General features: G+C 44.1%; 1 protein-coding gene across 2 annotated transcripts in view; it reads right to left on the bottom strand.

Annotated features, from left to right (window-relative positions):
- Window positions 1–5,843: 5,843 nt before the first annotated feature.
- Window positions 5,844–21,381, bottom strand: part of SPATA17 (spermatogenesis associated 17) — a gene marked incomplete at its 5' end in the record, with an annotated part of 239,616 nt that continues 224,078 nt past the window's right edge. The window contains 1 exon segment of one of the 2 annotated variants that reach the window (XM_056568354.1): window positions 5,844–6,079. In XM_056568354.1, coding sequence (XP_056424329.1) covers window positions 5,999–6,079 — 81 coding nt within the window. 2 annotated transcript variants of the gene reach the window in all.

The raw sequence follows: 21,381 nt of genomic DNA, 5'->3' as shown, positions 1-21,381 counted from the left end.
CGTTGATCGATTCTCCAAAATGGCACATTTCATCCCTCTTCCTGGTCTTCCTTCAGCGCCTCAGTTGGCTAAACAATTTTTTGTACACATTTTTCGTCTTCACGGGTTGCCTACACAGATCGTCTCGGATAGAGGCGTCCAATTTGTGTCTAAATTCTGGAGGGCTCTCTGTAAACAACTCAAGATTAAATTAAATTTTTCTTCTGCATACCATCCTCAATCCAATGGACAAGTAGAGAGAATTAACCAGATCTTGGGTGACTATTTACGACATTTTGTTTCCTCCCGCCAGGATGACTGGGCAGATCTTCTACCTTGGGCCGAATTCTCGTATAATTTCAGAATCTCTGAATCTTCCTCCAAATCTCCGTTTTTCGTGGTGTACGGCCGTCACCCTCTTCCCCCCCTCCCTACCCCCTTGCCCTCTGGTCTGCCCGCTGTGGATGAAATTTCTCGTGATCTTTCCACCATATGGAAAGAGACCCAAAATTCTCTCTTACAGGCTTCTTCTCGCATGAAGAGATTCGCAGATAAGAAAAGAAGAGCTCCTCCCATTTTTTCCCCTGGAGACAAGGTATGGCTCTCCGCTAAATATGTCCGTTTCCGTGTCCCGAGCTATAAGTTGGGACCACGCTATCTTGGTCCTTTTAAAGTTTTGTGTCAAATTAATCCTGTCTCTTACAAACTTCTTCTTCCTCCTTCTCTTCGTATCCCTAATGCCTTTCACGTCTCTCTTCTTAAACCTCTCATCCTCAACCGTTTTTCTCCTAAATCTGTTCCTCCCACTCCTGTTTCCGGCTCCTCGGACATCTTCTCTGTCAAAGAGATTTTGGCCTCTAAAAAGGTCAGGGGAAGAACTTTTTTTTTAGTGGATTGGGAGGGTTGTGGTCCAGAAGAGAGGTCCTGGGAACCTGAGGACAATATCCTGGACAAAAGTCTGATCCTCAGGTTCTCAGGCCCCAAGAAGAGGGGGAGACCCAAGGGGGGGGGTACTGTTACGCCGAGCGCTCCGGGTCCCCGCTCCTCCCCGGAGCGCTCGCTACACTTCCCTCACTGCAGCGCCCCGGTCGGTTCCACGGACCCGGGGCGCTGCGTTACCACCTCCGGCCGGGATGCGATTCGCGATGCGGGTAGCGCCCGCTCGCGATGCGCACCCCGGCTCCCGTACCTTACTCGCTCCCCGTCAGTTCTGTCCCGGCGCGCGCGGCCCCGCTCCCTAGGGCGCGCGCGCGCCGGGCTCGGGCTCCGGCAATCAAATAGACAGCACTCAGGTCTAAAAAATTACTGCTGCCTTTTTATTCATCAACAGTTTTGTGTACGAAACCCCTTTACGGCCCCAACCACGTTCCTGGAAAAAAAAAAGCACTCACATTTATTTGTCGAAATTAAATCTGCGTCCGCAAGGGCCTGTTTCTTACTTACCAGTATTAGATTAAATTAATTTCCTGGAGCGGCGCAGAAAGACAAACTTTTCAAAATGTTACATTCATAAAACTGTGACAAGAGCAAAAGGACAACAGACTTTCTTTTGAAGATTTAATGCCATTCTCGGGCTACCACTTTTCTCTGGGTTTTTTAAAATGCCATGTACATCCCTCATCTTTTATAGCAGAAGGACCGACCGTATTTTCCATAAAGTTAGGTTTTTTTTTTTATATTGCAAATTAAATTTTGCAGAATGACCTATCTGTAAAACAGGAAAAAGACTCTCACGGAATTAGAAACCATCAATTCGAGACAGACTTCCATGCAGAATATATGTTATTAAAATATAGACCTACTGTATATATAGGTATTAAAGGGGCTGTTCAATCTTGTATGTCTTCTAATGGGGCATGTAGAAGGAACCCCCTCTATGAGCTGAAACAGAGTGTAATGTAAGTTCATTTGTTTTTGTGTTTTTGTGTTTAGATGTATATTCACACACTAGGATGTTCAGAGCAGTTTTCTATTCTTCCTAGGTAGGGAATGGTTAATGCTCTGAACGAATGAAAACTCGGGTGTGTCTATTTTAAGCCATACTTCTTCTGTATTCAGTGCTGATTATTTAGTTTAATGCCACTATGTCTGTTTGTGTAATATTCTGACTATGTCTGTTGGGCATTTACCTTGTATTTATCTTGTCATTTTACCTGGGTTTTTAGCCATGGTTATATAGCATGCTCCTTGTATTTTAGTCTGTGTTACATTAGTTGGTTTTAGGATTATGTTTGTTTGTTCTGCTCTGTCTGTGTTCACACTGTGTCTGAGTCTTGCTTGTACCTTGTGCTCTGTATGTTATATTCCGGTTTGATATTCTGGAGTCTATTCTGACTCATCTGGTTCTAGTCTAGTGTTTCATGTATTATATTTCCGTTTCCTACTGGGTCAGCATTTTGTCCACACGGTGGAGTGTGTCCCCTGGCAAGTAGCCTATTTGGCTTTATTATTAATGGCTACTCCTTTTGTGGAGTGGGGTGTCCAGTTTGTTTATTCTATGTCCCAGTGTAAACAGTGTCTTATGTTTCCTGATCAGTTTGCCTGTTTATATTCTGCCCTGTTAGTATTTTGTATCCTGTTTGGTATATCTGGTTGTCTAGCAGTTTTCCGTTTCTGGCCTGTGACCGACTAGGTATATTATCTGTTTTTACACCACTGCACTTTAGCACAGGAAGGGACCGGTGCCCAGTTGTCAATCCATCGTTTAGGATGGATGGGCAAGTAGGCAGGGAGAGTCTTTTTAAGGTCAGCTAGGGCTCACTCTCCCTGTCCCCCAGTCGGTCATGACACAGATACTGCTCTGATTCAGTCCAGGTATTACAGGAATAGTCATTCAGCTGACTGGCAGCCATTTACTACACAATTTCTCTTGTGACCCCAATTGGAAGAATAGAGGTTCCAAGTACACCCAGACTTACCTTAGTCTGCTTGTCTTCAGCAAACTGTTTGTGGGCTTTCTTATGCTTCATCTTTAGGAGAGGCTTCCTTCTGTGACAACAGCCATGCAGATCGATAAAATGCCGTGTGCAGTTGATGGTCTGAGCACTGAAAAGCTGACCTCTCACCCCTTCAACCTCTGCAGCAATGCTGGCAGCACGCATACATCTATTTCCCAAAGACAACCCCTGTAGATGACGCTGAGCATGTGCACTCAACTTGTTTGGTCGACCACACTGAGGTCTGTTCTGAGTGAAACCTGTCCTGTGAAACCGTTGTATGGTCTTGTCCATCATGCTGCAGCTCAGTTTCAGCAACTTGGCAATCTTTATGTAGAACAAATGTTAAAATTCCAGTATTAGAGAGAGTAAGAGCGATAACACCAAATTTAAGACACCTGCTCCCCATTTTCACCTGAAACCATGTAACACAAACAAGTCACATGACGCTGGGGAAGAAAAATGGCTAACTGAGCCCAATTTGGACATTTCCACTTAGGGGTGTACTTACTTTTGTTGCCAAGATTAAGACGTTAATTACAAGCTGTACACAGGCTTTGCAGACCATAGGAATGATTACAGTTACATCTAATGAATCACAAATTATCTTTTTTTTTTTTTAAGTGAATCACAGGTGACATCTTCACTTTTTCTTTTCTTATCCATCTGTCCTGGGCATCATGAAGATTTCTCCCGGCCACCTGTCTTCACAGAATCTGACAGACAAACATGCTAGGCTCCTCGATTCAGCACAATTCTTACCTCTATACAAAATACCCATTAATATTGCCTTACATAGTAAAAGTGTCTCCATACAGCAGTTGGCCCCCTTTGTGCCCCATATAGCAGTCAGCCCCCTTTTTCCCCCCATTTAACAGTTAGAAAAACAAGCGTGGACCCTGTGAAACCCTTAATACACTTTAAGGTTAAAATGGACAGATTTTCTTCACATTATAAACCGTGAAATTTACATCACCACGCCCACTTTTGCAAAACTGGTGTGACTAGTGTAAACTTTGGATCATACTCATGTAAAACACTTTGAATATCTGAAGGAAACTTTTTTGCGCCACAATTTTAGCATAAAATGCCAAACTTTTGACACATAGAGATCTGAACATGTCCTGCAATATCTTTTATAATACCGCACTCAACAGTGTTCCCGAGAGCTCAACCCGATCCCACAATGTTCAGAAAATTAACATTGGAACTGTCCCGCGCTGTATGCTAATGCCTTGTAAATAGTCATCAGGGCGGCAGCGTCCAAAAACTAGCCTCACATCATCCACTGCACATGCTCAGAGCTATAGGGAAAGGCACTGGATGGCATAAGGCAGTCATTGGTTTATCAGTCACCTCTCAGAAGGTGTGATTGTAGCCACGAGACTATGACTAGTTATCGGGAGTCTTCAGTCTGATGAAGTTATGTGGTAATAGCCTACAGCACAGGACAGTTCAAAGTCAATTTCCTGAATATTGCGGGATTGGGATGAGCGTTCCAGGACATGTTCAGGTGCAGTATTATAGTAGGTATTGTGTTCCAATAAGTTTAAATCGGCATTATCAGAATCAAAAACATTTTATATGTTGTACGTCTTGAAAAAACCTTAAAGGACTAATACGGTGGAAAATTTTACCTGTGGAAAAAAAGCATTAAAGAAAGTTATATAACATTGTAATGTACTTACGCTGTCCATATGGTAAGGATCCCGATCCTTTTCATCTTTCTGTCGCTCACCGGAAGATCTGTAGTTTTCAGTCTTCTGATGATGCTCAACTTCTTTTTTCAGTGCTCTGCCGCCATCTTAGCCCGGTGACTCATACCTCCCATGAGTCAGCGCGGGCTCTGCCGGCCTCCTAGCCCGGAGTCAGCTATTCCCCCTGCGCTAATCTATTCATTTATTCGGGTTTGCTGAGCTGCCATAGGCTTAGCTCAGCAAACACCGCTGGACAATCTACGTTATAGATTTGCGCATGTGCACATCGTTATCGCCGCTGCCCGATAAATCAGGGGGAGGGCAGGAGCGGACAGGAAATTAGACTAATGCATTATGGGAGATGTAGTCTTTTACACTACACTCCATATACACTGTACCCGTAAACGACTGGAATTTCAGACGGGCATAGCTGGACCGATTCGCATGGAAATGGCATTTTTGGAAAGGTAGGAGCCTAGGCTACATTATGGTATTAATTTAGAGCATCAGAGTTCTCGTTTAACCTTCCTAATATACTTCTTAAAAAAAGAATGTTATCTACTTTTTATAGAAATCATGGCTTATAAAAATGACCATTAGGGACCCCTATACCATTCAGAACATAATAATGTCCGAATGCAGCATCATCTTTGTCTCAGTTAAAGCACAGGCCGGGACAAAGTCATGGAAGTGAGGGCAGGACTAGCACTCCTCTGTGCTCACTCCTGTCCTATCATACTGCAGCATGAAAACAGAGAAGAGGGGGTTACAGAGAAGCCTGCAGTGATTGGATAAAAAGACCCAGCACAGCAGACTCAGGGAGGAAGTGAATGCAGGCTCAGTGCTTGTCTCGGACATGCCCCTTTCTGACCAGTAGATGTCAGAATGAGTGAGCAGCAGAACAGAGGGATTTGTGAGCTAAATACAGAAGCTAGACACATAAAAAAGACATGTAAGCATCTGCATGACCCAGTGAGTAACATATATAAGCATAATTGTTTTCTGTGATAGGACAGGTACGCTTTAATATAATTTTTCCTTGTGACAGGTTCCCTTTAATAGGCTACATCTGGTTATGCAATATGTGGCCACATCTCATATAAACAGCTCTCAAAATAGTTTTTTTTCTCATGCACCTCATTCTTGGATACATAGAGTTAAGAGGAAAGGTAAGGAGGGACACAACTAGGTTGCACACCACTAAGGTCAGCCCTGCCCCGGTAATACATCGCTGTCCACAAATATATTTGCATGGCAATTTATGTTTTTTATTTTTTTTATTTAGTGCTCCAGTTGATAATACAGGTTTGGTACAAAACACTTTTTTACATTCTTTGGTAATAACTTGGGCCTTTTCTGTATTAAATTCATTTTAAGCTCAGAAAGTTATACCGATTGTCCAGCTTTGGAATATGTATGGCCATATTTGTCAAAGAGCGGGATCGGTGTGAAGGTTGTTTGGAAGTCCTGGGGAGGGGGGGGAAGAGAAAAACACAAATGTATGATTATTTTTTACAATTGTTTGTCATTAAAAACATTTTTTTGCATATGATACAGCAGGTAAAATAAATAAAATTTGTAATTTACTCCCTGTAAAAAAAAGTATTTTTATGTCACTTTCATGGCCTCATAAATCTGGCCTCTAGGGGTCTCCCTTCTGGTCCAGACCACTTCTTGTCATCTCAAAAGCACAAACTTTGGTCTCTTGGCAGGACTGGCAGGAGACCAAACTCAGAAAGTGCGGTCTGGCCATAGGCAGTTAACAGCACTCGCTCGCCTATGGACAAACAGCACTTCCTGAGTTTGGTCTCCTGCCAGTCCAACAGGAGAACAAAGTCTGTGTTTTTGAGCAGACGGAATGCGGTTTTAAATTTTCCATGTTTTTATTGACAGTGAATAAACAAACTCAAATCGTACAAATTTCTTTCTTGCCACTGAGACTCACAATAAGCTGAGACTTTTCTGTTCTGTACAGATCACTTTTCAGCAGTCTCCTCCTTATTATCACATAAAACCAAGATAGCTCCTCCAAAAACAAGCGGGATCAATCAGGCGCTGAGACCAAGGTAAGATGAGTTAATCTTATTACCCACAATGCAACGCGTTTCGCAGAGAATCCGCTTCCTCAGGCATGTAGGAATAGACAAGGTACAGAGGTTATATAGGGAGAATTTTTAACTCCTAATTGGGATAAAAAATGTACCCTTTAAAAACAACTTCACAATATATACTACACATAATAAAAAACTGATTACAGGTCCATCATATAAATAGTGACAACTGCATGAAGAGACAAAACATACAACACTACAAAATGTTCACATAAAAAAATGTATAAACATATATACACTGCTCAAAACAATAAAGGGAACACTTAAAGGGGTACTCTGGCGCTAAGGCATCTTATCCCCTATCCAGTATGTTCGCTCCGGGGACTGATTATAACGGGGTGCTGCATGCAAGATCACGGGGGTCCCCAGCGGCAGGACCCCCATGATCACTCATCTTATCCCCTATCCTTTGGATAGGGGATAAGATGTCTTAGCGCCGGAATACCCATTTAAACAACACAATGTAACTCCAAGTCAATCACACTTCTGTGAAATCACACTGTCCACTCAGGAAGCAACAGTGATTGACAATCAATTTCTCATGCTGTTGTGCAAATGGAACAGACAACAGGTGGAAATTATAGGCAATGAGCAAGACACCCCAATAAAGGAGTGGTTCTTCAGGTGGTGACCACAGGCCACTTCTCAGCTCCTATGCTTCCTGGCTGATGTTTTGGTCACTTTTGAATGCTGCCAGTGCTTTCACTCTAGTGGTACCATTAGACGGAGTCTACAACCCACAAGTGGCTCAGGTAGTGCAGCTCATCCAGGCTGGCTCATCCAGCTGTGGCAAGAAGGTTCGCTGTGTCTGTCAGCATAGTGTCTAGAGCATGGAGGCGCTACCAGGAGACAGGCCAATGCATCAGGAGATGAGGAGGGCATAGGAGGGCAACAAGCCAGAAGCAGGACCGCTACCACTGCCTTTGTGCAAGGAGGAGCACTGCCAGAGCCCTGGAAAATGACCTCCAGCAGGCCACAAATGTGCATATGTCAAAAAGGTCAGAAACAGACTCCATGAGGGTGGTATGAGGGCCTGACGTCCACAGGTGGGGGTTGTGCTTACAGCCCAACACCGTGCAGGATGTTTGGCATTTGCCAGAGAACACCAAGATTGGCAAATTCGCCACTGGTGCCCTGTGCTCTTCACAGATGAAAGCAGATTCACACTGAGCACATGTGACAGACGTGACAAAGTCTGGAGATGTTGTGGAGAACGTTCTGCTGCCTGCAACATCCTCCAGCATGATCAGTTTAGCGGTGGGTCAGTAATGGTGTGGGGTGGCATTTCTTTGGGGGGCCGCACAGCTCTCCATGTGCTTGCAAGAGGGCCTGACTGCCATTAGGTACCGAGATGAGATCCTCTGACCCCGTGTGAGACCATATGCTGGTGCGGTTGGCCCTGGGTTCCTCCTAATGCAAGACAATGCTAGACCTCATGTGGCTGGAGTGTGTCAGCAGTTCCTGCAAGAGGAAGGCATTGATGCTATGGACTGGCCGCCCGTTCCCCCGACCTGAATCTGATTGAGCCCATCTGGGACATCATGTCTCGCTCCATCCACCAACGCCACGTTGCACCACAGACTGAACATCCGCCACCCCATCAGGAACTTGCCCAGGCATTGTAGGGAGGCATGTGGAGGCCACACACACTACTGAGCCTCATTTTGACTTGTTTTAAGGACATTTCATCAAAGTTGGATCAGCCTGTAATGTGGTTTTCCACTTTGATTTTGAGTGTGACTCCATATCCAGACCTCCATGGGTTGATAAATTTGATTTCCATTGATAATTTTTGTGTGATTTTGTTGTCAGCGCATTCAACTGTGTAAAGACGAAAGTATTTCATACGATTAGGTCATTCATTCAGATCTAGGATGTGTTATCTTAGTGTTCCCTTTATTTTTTTGATTAGTGTATATAACAATAAAAATATAAAATTAATCAAAATCTAGCGGGCATTTTCTAATGTCTCATTTAAACTGCCCGGGAATAATGTAACCAGGGAAAATATCCAAAAAGCTTTTCTATTGTTTGGTTTTCACACGGTTATGAATGTGATGTGGAATGGTTTCAAGTATCGTAAGTTTTAAGTTATTGATGCATTAATCATGCTTTACGGATAGATGACGGGAAATACTGTGAAGCATAAACCCGATTTTTATATTTCATAGGTCAAAAGGTATGTAGCAAAAGAGCTATCAGAGGTATAATGGTATTTGATAGTAAAAGTTTTTTAAGTAACATGGGCCGAAAAAGAAAAACTAGGATCTCCTATCATGGAACAACACATACACTGGGCACGTCCACAGGCGAATATATCAGGAGTACCTACCGGTTTAAACCTACTAGGAGCTATCATATTTCTCAGATTCGGGGAAGGACGAAAAGTAATCCCAGGTTGCTGGGTTATTATGTTTTTAAAAATGGGGTCGCCTACCAAAATTGGCCAATATTTATTTAGGATTTTTCTGACATCACCTGCAGCACAATTATAATCAGTTATGAAATTATATATATAAGTATTATCAAAAACAGTGGTTACTGTGGTTCTTATCTTCACTAATGTTTCCTGCGATATATTTTTAACTTTATGGTAAGCATGTGTCGAAATGGATTTGAGGTAACCTTTATTGCAGAGACAATCACGAAGAATGCCCGATTGCCTGGCAAAATCATGGTCACTTGTGCACTTTTTGCGGACACGCAAGTATTGCCCTTAGGACACGTTTTTTTATCCACCTAGGATAGTGAGAACTATTGTAATCAAGTAGACTATTTACGTCAACCTTTTAAAAAAAAAAAAAGTCTCAGTAATAATCTTTCCGGTGTTATTTTTTTTTGTAAGTAGGTCCAAAAATTCAATCTCAATCTCTAGGTGGTGTAATTTGAAAGAAAGACCCCAATTGTTGGAATTAAGATGAGTAACAAATTGTTCAGCTAATAGGGGGGTACTAGACCAAAAAAAAAATGAGGTTGTCTATAAAACGCCTATAGAAGGCTATATAGGGACTAAATTAAGGGGACTGCGAAATGTAAAGGGACTCGAATCGCCCCATCACCAAATTGGCGTAACTAGGGGCCAAACGAGTCATAAAGGAAAAATAAGAAGGTAAAACAATATCATGTAGTTCTCTTATGAGCTGTGTGGAGTCCTTTAAATATGAAGGTAACTGTAACACAAAAGGTTGAAATAAATCAATATAATGGGACAAATTACTAGTAAGGGAACCTACACCAGAAATAATGGGATCACCAGGAGGATGTTTAATAGATTTTTGGAGTTTCAGTAAATAATAAAAAATAGGTAGTGAACAGTGTTTAACCAACAAAAAATCTTTTTAAACATTTTGCATTTTTCTAACTTTGAAGCTCTCTGCTTGTAAGGAAAATGGATATTCCAAATAAATTTTATTTTTATTCACAAATACAATATGTCTACCTTATGTTGGCATCATAAAATGGACATATTTTTCCTTTTTGAAAAAATTAGAGGGCTTCAAAATAGAGCAGCAATTTTCAAAAATTTCATGAAAATTGCAAAATCTGAAGGGACAGATGTTACAGAACTACAACTCCCAGCATGCCTGACCAGTCTAGGCATGCTGAGAGTTGTAGTTTGGCAACATCTGGAGGGCTACCGTTTGGGCACCACTGTAACAGTGGTCTCCAAACTGTGACCCTCGAGATGTTGCAAAACTACAACTCCCAGCATGGCTGTCTGGGCATGCTGGGAGTTGCAGTTAGGCCTTCCTAGTGGTTGCCACAGTAAAGATCACTTTACTGCAACTTTCCTTAAACCCCCCCACCGTCGCTTCCCTACCTGCGCCGTGATCTCCGCTGATGTCTCCGGTGATCAGAGGTCCCCACGCTATCTTCTTCACAGGTACCGGACTCCATCTTCTCCCCCCGTTCTGCCCGTCATCCAGGGGTGGGCATAATAGGGGGTTGCCATGGCAACCCAGTATCTTGCGCTGCCATTGGTCAGAATTCAGTTCTGACTAATGGCAGGGGATAGGAGGAGGTCACAGCACTGCGACCTCACTCCTATCCCTCAGGATGATCGGGGCTGTCACTACTAGAGCTGTCACTGACCGCTCCGATAATCCCTATTTTCTGGGTGATCGGGTCACCAGAGACCCGATGAGCCCGGAATAGCAGAAAATCGCATGTCTGAATTGACATGCGATTTTCTGCGATCGCCGACATGGGGGGGTCTCAGGACCCCCCCTCGGAAATGTGCCAGGATGACTGCTGAATGATTCCAGCAGGCATCCCAGTCCGTCCCACGTCCTGAAGAGGTTAATAGAGAAAGATCTATAGCTTTTTTTAACCAATGTATTACATTCAAACTCATAAATATCAGAAGGATCCGTATCAAGGCCCTCTTAATAATTGGTGTCGGACAGAATATTCAAAGGCTCTTTTATCGACAAGGCGAACAATGATGGCAGTATTATTTTGCAGTGATTTAATGGCGTTACATTCCTTATTAGTGGGGTTATCAGTATAACCAGAAAACCTAATGGTCTCATGTAGGAGCTGCGCTAAGGGTACTCCTTTGGCCCCTAGTTACGCCAATTTGGTGATGGGGTGATTCGAGTCCCTTTACATTTCGCAGTCCCCTCAATGTAGTCCCTATATAGCCTTCTTTAGGCATTTTATAGACAACCTAATTTTTTTGGGTCTGGCACCCCCCCATTAGCTGAACAATTTGTTACTCACCTTAATTCCAACAATTGGGGTCTTTCTTTCACATTACACCACTCGGAGAACGAGATAGAATTTTTGGACCAACTTATAAAAAAAGATAACACCGGAAAGTTATTACTGAGACTTTTTTTTTTTTAAAAAAGGTCAATGTAAATAGTCTACTTGATTACAATAGTTCTCACTATCCTAAGTGGATAAAAAGTGTGCCCTACGGGCAATACTTGTGTATCCGCTAAAATTGCACCATGATTTTGCCAGGCAATTTTGACACATGCTTACCATAACGTAAAAAAAATATGGCAGGAAACATTAGTGAAGAGAAAAAAAACACCACTGTATCTGTAACCCATGTTTTTGATAATACTTCTAAATATTATTTCATAACTCATTATAATTGTGCTGCAAGTGATGTCAGAAAAATCCTAAATAAATATTGGCCAATTTTGGTAGACGAACCCATTATGAAAAACATAATACCCCAGCAACCTGGGATCACTTTTCGTCAATCCCCGAATCTGAGAAATATGATAGCTCCTAGTAGGTTTAAAGGGTACCTTTCATCAAAAAATTTTTTGATATATTATAGATTAATGAATGCAAGATAACTTTCCAATAGCATGTTATTAAAAAATATGCTTCTTTCTATTTAATTTTCCACTTTGAAAAAAATCACCACTAGGGGTCTCCCTTCCAGTCCTGGCCGCAAGCCTTTTTTTTTTTTATAGATTTCAGACTCATGCTGGAGTCCTAAATCTCAGACTGCAGCCGGGACACAGACAAGCTCAGCACTGCTCCCTGGCATTAAAATAAAAATCCCTGATCTTACCTTGGTCTCAGCACCTGATTGATCCCACCGGTTTTTGGAGGAGTTATCTTGGTTTTATGCTGAGTGTTGGCGTGGAGCGGCTGCAGTGACCTACCATTATATATACAATACACCATTGTTGTACTTGGTCGGAGTACAACTTGCCTTGGTAAGCGCAGTTCACATTCAACGATTCCATTTATCCCAAGGTATCACACTACGGAGCGCATCCTCTTGTTTTTTAACTATCTAGTCCTTATTATCACAGACAGGATTACAGTAAAAGGTGACAACGATATACATATAGATAACAAGGGTAATGGTCACAGCTCCCCTCCTTCCCTCCCTCCACAATCATAGCTGCACAGGTCACAGAGCATGCCTAGAAAACTCTACCATAGAAGTCAATGTGTCCTCTCCAGAGAACACGTTTGTATAATTTATATGGCTACTGTAAAGTTTTTCACTAAATGCAATAAACAGAAGCCCAGACAAGAATGCGGCTAATCAAGCACTCAAAATAAAAATAAAGAATAAGAACATTTAAATACAAAAAAAAAATATTTTAGTTTTATTAGAAATATATATATATATATATATATATATATATATATATACCTATTATATTATAATAACATAGGTGCTTATTAAGGTGTATACTTTTATACACTGAACTCATTAATAAAACAGTATGATAGTCTCCTGAGCATCTTCTAGTAGTAAATACAAGCAGCTACAGTTCAATCTTACAGCTCTATGCTGAGGATCTGCTGCTTTGTATCAGAAATCAAGTGCCTTTAGAGCTATAAATATGATGAATTTAATGAGCCCAGAATGTTGGAGTTTATTAAAAAAAAAAGTTTTGAGATGTTGCCCAGACATGTCAGAAGTTTTCGTCTCACTGGGTCTCACTTCTCATACCCGCTGTGATCACAGGTTATAAGCTGGGAAAGTGCTCGGCATCCGACCTTCTCGCTGTATAGACCAAATAGGTCGAATTTGATTGACAGCTGTGGAGTGATCTGTTTGCTACCATGCACTTCTCAGCTTATAACTAGCGATGCAGTCTCAGGTCACAGAAGTGATACCACACGCAATCAAAACTTTTTGGCAACATGTATAATGTTTTCCTTAAAAATGACATGGTATTCCAAGGGGAGATTCACAGTAAACTACTTTATTTCTAAAGGGAAAAATGAAAGGAAAACTGTCATATGTTAACTTCTGCACTAACCACAGGTACTGACGGATAGTGCGGGGGACGCTGTTTCATATGATCCCTGCCTTGCCCGGATCCATCCAGCCGTTCGCCCGCCCCTTAGTTTTTCTATATATGCAAACGTGGCTGTAACTGGCACGGGCGGGGTTTTAAGGAGCCTAGTGGCACTGTGACTAAGATAATGAGCGAACGGCTGGACGGATCCGTACAAGGAAAGGATTATATGAATCAGCGTCCCCCGCACTATCCATCAGTACCTGTGGTTATTGCGGGAGTGAACATGTGACAGTTTTCCTTTAAGATCCTGCTGGGGCTGGAAAAAAGAGTCATGTTGAATTCATCAGGATTCTGCTGCTTTGTGCACAATGCAGAATTTCAGGGCCAGATGTTTCCGGCATGAAAATTCTGATTCTCATGTCTGCACAAAGAACGAACACATTAATTCTTTGTGTGGAGTCCACATGGAATGCATAGCTGTCTATTAGACAGCACACTCCTGTACGGTACTAGCGCCGGCACGTCTATGCCCACGCCCGCAGTTTGCGGAATTTCTTTGTAAAACATAGCCTAAGTGTTCAGTTTTTCCTGCAGGACCACCACAAGAGAAACTAGGCATTACACACAACCCGTTCATATAAAGGTGTTGTCTGTGTAATGCAGGACATGTAGGGTCCTACAGGGTGAGAGAAGTTTTTGGTAACCGCTTCCTATTCTGGCTATGATCTGAGGGTTGTGAAAAGATGACTTCTACCCCTCGAGCTATCTCAGAATTACCTAATCAGGTATTTCGAAATGTTTTTTTTCTGCTGGTGGATAAACACCCTGTATCTGTGTAATAACATGCTCCGGCCATGTCACAGTTAAGCCCTAACCAAACCCAGTGGTAATGAATGATAATTCGGATGATTACCATAAGGAAGGTCTTAAACTGTCCAGTTTCTCTGGCAACAGGAGCAATTGACATCAATTTCCTGATTGTTTCCAGTAATTTCCACTAATTAATGCCCAGAAACATAAAGTGATATTTCTTATTCTCATAAATCGCAGCGGATTATGTAATATGACTCCTATCTCACCTTGTAAATGAAACCGCTTTAATGCTCAATGCAATCCATGAAAATGACATGTCACAGCGGTATTATGTTGTTATAAGCCAGCTGTAGAATGAACGGGCAAGCCAGAAACCAAAATAATATATCATCTTATTTCCAGCCAGAAGATGCGGATAGCATGGAGCGGCCAATGCAGAGTCAGGATTCAGCTGACCGCTCATATTCCTAGGGCTGGAATCACACAAAAGCCAAAACAAAGAATGGAATAAACAGTAAAACACAGAACATGTATTAAATGGGTGAGTAGAGGAGACATCCGCCACTTCCTCTGCTAGGTGGGTAAGTAGTAATGAGGAGAGTGGTGTGGGAGGTGGTGAGGCTCCTGAAGCAGACACTGTTGAGGAACCTGAGGAGGACATCAATGACATGCAGACACAACTCAATGATGATTAAGCCGATCGGACTTGGGAGCCGGGTGCAGAAGGGGCTTCATCATTATCAGGAGAAGAGGGTTGCAGGTCGCCTGTGAGGCAGCAGCTGAGCCAGCAAGGTGGTAGCATGGTTGGCAGTCAGCATGGTGGCAGAAGTGGAAAGTCTGGAGCCAAATATGCCCGGGGTAGGCCACCTGCTTTGTGGCAGCCTACCTTCCCGGAAGGTAGTGGAACAGGGCAGCAGTAGCAGTTGGCAGCAGTAGCAGTCAATCAGTGAGGACTGTTGGTGGGAAAATCAGCTATTCGGCGGTGTGGCAGTTTTTCATCAAGCATCCGGAGGAGGTTCACATAGCCACATACATGATGTGTCTGCAGAAGGTAAAGCATGGCCAGGGTCCCATTGTTGGTACCACGGCCCTTCGTCAACATATGCAGCATCACCATGAAGCGGCCTGGGAGAACCGTGGCTCGGATGTGGTGGTCCAGCCTGCTGCATCACCCAGTGACACGTCGCTCCCTGTTTCAGCCAGCCACGGCTCCACCACCTCAACCGAAGGGAGCTGTGTGTCTTACCCATCTTCTGTCGCTCCAGATGCTCCTGCTCTTCCTACTTCGAGTCAGTCATTCCGTCAGCAATCTATCGACGAAGCCATGTCCAAGAGACAACAGTATGCGCCCACTCATCAAACGGCGCAGAAACTGAATGTGCTCCTGTCCAAGTTGCTGGTGCTGCAGTCCCTCCTTTTTCAAGTGGTGGACTCTGCACATTTCAGAGAACTGATGGCTTGTATTGAGCCGAGGGGGAGAGTCCTAAGCCGTCATTTCTTTGCAAAAAAGGCAGTACCAGCCCTGCACAATTTTGTGGAACAGAAGGTGGGCCAGTCCTTGAGCCTTTCGGTGTGTACCAAAGTGCACAGCAGAGCCAAGGTGTGGAGCTGTAACTACGGTCAGGGACAAAACATGTCCTTTAGGGCCCACTGGGTGAATATGATTCCTGAACAGCCACAACAGCAACTTGGACAGGTCATGCCACTTCTGTCTCCACGCTCTCAGGCCGTTGGTCCTGTGACAGTGTGCGACTCCGTCTCCTCATCCTCCAACGTGTCCTCAGCCTCCACTGCATGGACAAGTATCAGCCACTATATGGTCTCCTAATGCTGCTGCCACCTCCACGTTGTGTCATTCAGCCACTATATGGTCTCCTCATGCTTCAGCCACCTCCAGACTGTGTAATTCAGCCACTATATGTTCTCCTCATGCTGCTGCCAACTTCAGGCTGTGTCATTCAGCCACTATGTGGTCTCCTCATGCTGTCGCCATCTCTAGGCTGTGACATTCAGCCACTATATGGTCTCATGCTGCCGCCACCTGCACGCTGTGTCATTCAGCCACTATATGGTCTCCTCATACTGATGCCACCTCAAGGCTCTGTCATTGTGCCGCTCTGCAATAGTGATTCTAATAGCGATGCCTCTGATCTACATGTCATACTGAATAACAGTATTATTTCACTAACCCAGCAAACACCCTATGCATGTTACAGCAAGGCGAAGTGTTCTACACCCTGATCCCAACATTTTTGGGAAAATTCGGCGGATTAGCTGAATAAAATTTTTAAAGAATTCGCTCATATCTACCTGCTATGTGTATATGTACAGTGGCACTCCAGTAAGATGAAAAATTAAGTTTATTGCATACAAGCGTGAGGCGACGTTTCGGCTAGCTCACCCAGCTGGAGAATGGCTGGGTGAGCTAGCCGATACGTCACCTCACCTGTTTGTATGCAATAAACTTCACTTTTTTCATCATACTGGAGTGTCACTGTCTTTTGGATTTGTTATATATATATATATATATATATATATATATATATATATATATATATATATTTATAGCTATATAGAGAGCAGGCACAAAATTTTAAATGTTGTGTTTTTAAAAACTATTAAATATAAGTAGGAAAAAAAACACACACGCTTTTATACAATGTTCCCCAATATTACAGAAAAATGAAATTATTCAAATAAAAATTACATTAAAAAAACTAAATAAACAAATAACTCCTATGTACCATACTGTACAAAATGACAACCAAACGCAAAGAAACTTTTCTTAACTTCTAAAGCTTGTTCACACTATGGACATTTCCACCAGTGGACTTCCGCTTACAGCAGAGTTCCATTGCTTTTAAGAGGATTATGTTGCTCTGTGAACACTGCGGAATCGTGGAAGCAGAATTTCGACACCTGCATAAAGAATGAACATGTGTATTCTTTGCGCGGAAATCCGCCAGACTGACTTGCTGCCTATACAAAAATAGCAAGAATATACAATACATGTACAATAATACAATGTTAAACTATAAATGTCTAGAAAACACAGACTATTAGAAAGATATTCAAAAAAGTAATAATTTAGTCTTAACAGCAAGGCAAGAAGTGTTAAAGCCCTTGGGCTATATTTGTGGGAGGGGCGGTCTTTAAATTATGTTTCTATAAAAACTACCACAAGAGGACATAGTTTTAAATTAGAGGAGCAAAGGTTTCTGCAGTAATATCAGGAAGTATTACTTTACTGAGAGAGTAGTGGATGCATGGAATAGCCTTCCTGCAGAAGTGGTCGCTGCAAATACAGTGAAGGAGTTTAAACATGTATGGGATAAGCATAAGGCTATCCTTCATATAAGATAGGGATAAGCATAAGGCTATCCTTCATATAAGATAGGGATAAGCATAAGGCTATCCTTCATGTAAGATAGGGCCAGAGACTATTGATAGGATTCAGATTATTGGGCAGACTAGATGGGCCAAATGGTTCTTATCTGCCGACACATTCTATGTTTCTATGTCTCCTATAAATACCCCCCTCTCACCTCAATCAGGGCGTATGTGGCGTTGTGCAGTGTTTACACTGCAGTCAGTCCTTACGTTCCCCGGTGTGTTCCATGTGTATTTGCTCCGTGTGTACAGTTCCAGTCCGCTTCAGCGATTTGTCAGGTAAGGCGCCGGTTCGGCCCTGGTACTGTTTATATGTATCTGGCTCTGGCCGCTGCGCCAGCTGCCTTAAGTTGGGGGTCCCTGCCGTAGCTTGTTTTCTTGCCCACATGCCCTGTCCGTGTGTGCCTCACAGGTGTTCATGGTCTCCCCTGCTGCCGAGAACCCCGGTTGCGCACGGCAGCGGGGAGACGCCTACGTGTTGCATGCAGGGACGGGCTCCTGGCGTGCACTTACTTCTCACAGGGTCCCCAGGTGCTCCAGCTTGTTGGGTGGCTGCGGCGTTCCCTGACTCCCTGCCTGTCGCGCTGGCGGCATGGTGGTGGAGCGGAGATGCAGCTCAGCGCGCGTACACACCAAGGCTGGACGACGTCCGGCTTCCTCTGTGGGGTGGGGGGGGGCGGCTTCAGGGGAAGAGTTAGATACCTCATTGCGCGGCTCGTGTCGGGCAAGGCTCAGGCAGCGACGTGCTTCGTTACTGACTGTGGTACCAGGCAGCCACAGTAAGTGACGGAGCATGTATGCGGCGCTGGAATGACATACTGTTCTGCTGTGTACATGCTATGGTGGCGACCTATGCAGGACCCCATAGCAACAGTGTACAGCCCCATGTTCATACACATAATCAGTACATACCACTCATTCACCCGGTTAACTCCTTCTTGCCCAGGTACTCCACGCTGCAGTCACACAAGCGGTACTGACGTTATGTCCCAGTACACCGCCACGGGTAAACAGTTGGTCACATGTCTCGAGTCCGTTAAACCCTTAGGGCACAGGCACCCCGGGAAGGAGGTTGGGGCGCAGTTCTCTTGGGTAACCCCACTGACGCTTTGCCGAGCAACCAGGTTCAGGGGTCTAAGGGGTCATAGCAGGCATCAGGCTGTTGCTTGGTCACATTGCAAACGTTACTGTCATGCTTGTTATGTTATAGTTTGGCGCGTGTCCACACCTGCTGTTCTTTGGATATACGGAAGGTGGGTTATTGTTTATTCTCCTTAAATATGTATAATGTTAGGTGGGGCAGTCCAGGACAGGCAGCACCTGGCCGGAACTCCGCACTGCAAATTGGTAGCACTTGCAAAATATATATATATATATAAGGGGTGGGTTCACTGGCCGGACATGTTGTTACTGTCCTCAGAGCAACGTGTCACCAGTTTCGACTGTCTACTGACTCATCTTCAGAGCGGTCTGGGGTTCAGGGCTTCATCGCTTGTTACTGACTCGTCTGCAGAACAAGGTGCCACAGCGGCTGACTACTGACTCGTCTTCAGAGCAGTCTATTTTACTGATAGAATACAAGCTTGTTACTGACACATCTTCAGAGCAATGCATGTTATCTGACTGTCTACTGACTCGTCTTCAGAGCAGTCTAGTACCGATTAATAGGACCATGTTGTTACTGACACGTCTTCAGAGAAACTCACTGGTCAGTTCAGAACTTCTCTCCCGAGTGGTTTTTCATTAAAGTTATAGTCATTATTACTGACACATTCTCAGAGCAAACACACAACTCCCGGCTGTCTACTGACTCATCTTCAGAGCAGTCTACTTACTCACAGAATTACAGGCTTGTTACTGACACGTCTTCAGAGCAATGCATGTTTTTCCGACTGTCTACTGACTCGTCTTCAGAGCAGTCTAGTACCGATTAATAGGACCATGTTGTTACTGACACGTCTTCGGAGCAACTCACTGGTCAGTTCCGAACTTCTGTCCTGAGCAGTTCTACATTGAAATTTATAAAGTCATATTATTACTGACACGTCCTCAGAGCAAACACACGATTCACGGCTGTCTACTGACTCATCTTCAGAGCAGTCGATTTACGGTTAGTTAGGTTACTGACATGTTCTCAGAGCGCAAAAAAAAACTTATGTATGTTTTGGTTTAGTTGGTTCAAAGGTCAGAAGGCAGTGGTGCAGCCCGCGTCCGGCTGTTGGCACTGGGAGTGCAGGTGCGTTATTGCTCATGCTAATTCTTGTTTTGGATGTCTTGGAGATTCTTAGCTCTTCACTGGTGATGGCCTGTCTGGTGGCAGGCACTGTGGCGCGATGGGTCGGCCACGGGGGTTGTCCCATTAGTACGCACACTACGGCACAGGTTTAGCCGGGTCACGCCCCGGGTACGGTTTTGGTGAAGTAGGATGCAGCACAGCGAGTTATAGTTGAGATCTGTGGGTCATTTGGTTAATCCGAACTCGGGCTGTTTGGCACTCTCGGGCTCGGTGGTGGTAACTCACGTCCTGGTAGCATCAGCCAGGCACTACGTACCAGGGCCCAGCCAGCAATTGCATAAATATGTTGTTTTATGTATCTAGAGCTCGTCTCGCAGTGCTTTTCAGGTTCCAAGCGAAGTCTCGTGGTGTTCAGGTGTGTATAGGGATGTTCAAACGGAGGCCCCAGGCGCTTCCCAGACATGGTTGTTTATCTTCTGCTTTTGTCTTCTACCGGCACCCAATTCATTGGCCCGGACAGGTGGCGTCAGGATGTCTCACGCCTCTGATATTGAGGAGACCAGGTACCTGCCAGAGACGCCTGTCGGAGGGTCTGACAGGAGTAACCCTCAGGCATACCGTAACTGGATCAAGGGGCAGTTGACACGCAAGGGACCCAATCAGGTGCTCACACTCCGGTCCACTAAAACTTCAAGACAGGAGGTCCAGGTGACATACTTCCCGTCCGGACACAAATGGTGTCCAGTGTCGGTATTGGATAATCTACAGTTAGCACACCAGCACGCACCTCACAGCAGACCACTTCTCCTGGTCGGTAGCTTGCCGCTTTCAACAACCACTTTTGTCAAACATATACGCACTCTAGTGGCGGCATCGGGGCATGATCCGAGAACTATATCGGGACATTCTTTCCACATGGGTGCGGCCTCAGCAGCCTCTCGGCACAATGTAGCAGCCCACTTGATTAAGTCAATGGGCAAGTGGAATTCCTTCTGCTTTGCTCGTTACATACCTGACCCTCATGTCGAGGTTGCCCAGGTCTTTACGTCCTTAGCTTTATAAACTGTTGAACAAATAAATAAAATACTTTCCCTAAATCATGTGTCTTTTGCCCTCTATAGGCGTGCCCGTGCTTTACGGTTTTGGCATGCCACAGACCGATAGGTTAGGTTGTTAGAACAATGTTGGTAAGTACGTTTCCATCTAAGCCACGACCACAAGTGTTAAAGCCCTTGGGCTATATTTGTGAGAGGGGTGGTCTCCTATAAATACCCCCCTCTCACCTCAATCAGGGCGTATGTGGCGTTGTGTGAAACCCACCCAAGCCCTCCCTTATCAAAGACATTCCATGGGGCATGCCATCTATAGGCGTGCCCACGCTTTATGGTTTTGGCACACCACAGACAGATAGGTTAGGTTGCTAGAACAATGTTGGTAAGTACGTTTCCATCTAAGCCACGACCACAAAAACAATCTCCACTGAGGGCA

The sequence above is a fragment of the Hyla sarda genome, chromosome 3, assembly GCF_029499605.1.
Source record: "Hyla sarda isolate aHylSar1 chromosome 3, aHylSar1.hap1, whole genome shotgun sequence".
In the NCBI taxonomy this organism is placed as follows: Eukaryota; Metazoa; Chordata; class Amphibia; order Anura; family Hylidae; genus Hyla; species Hyla sarda.
The sequence above is the reverse complement of the archived record's forward strand: the minus strand, read 5'-3'. Positions and strand labels throughout refer to the sequence as shown.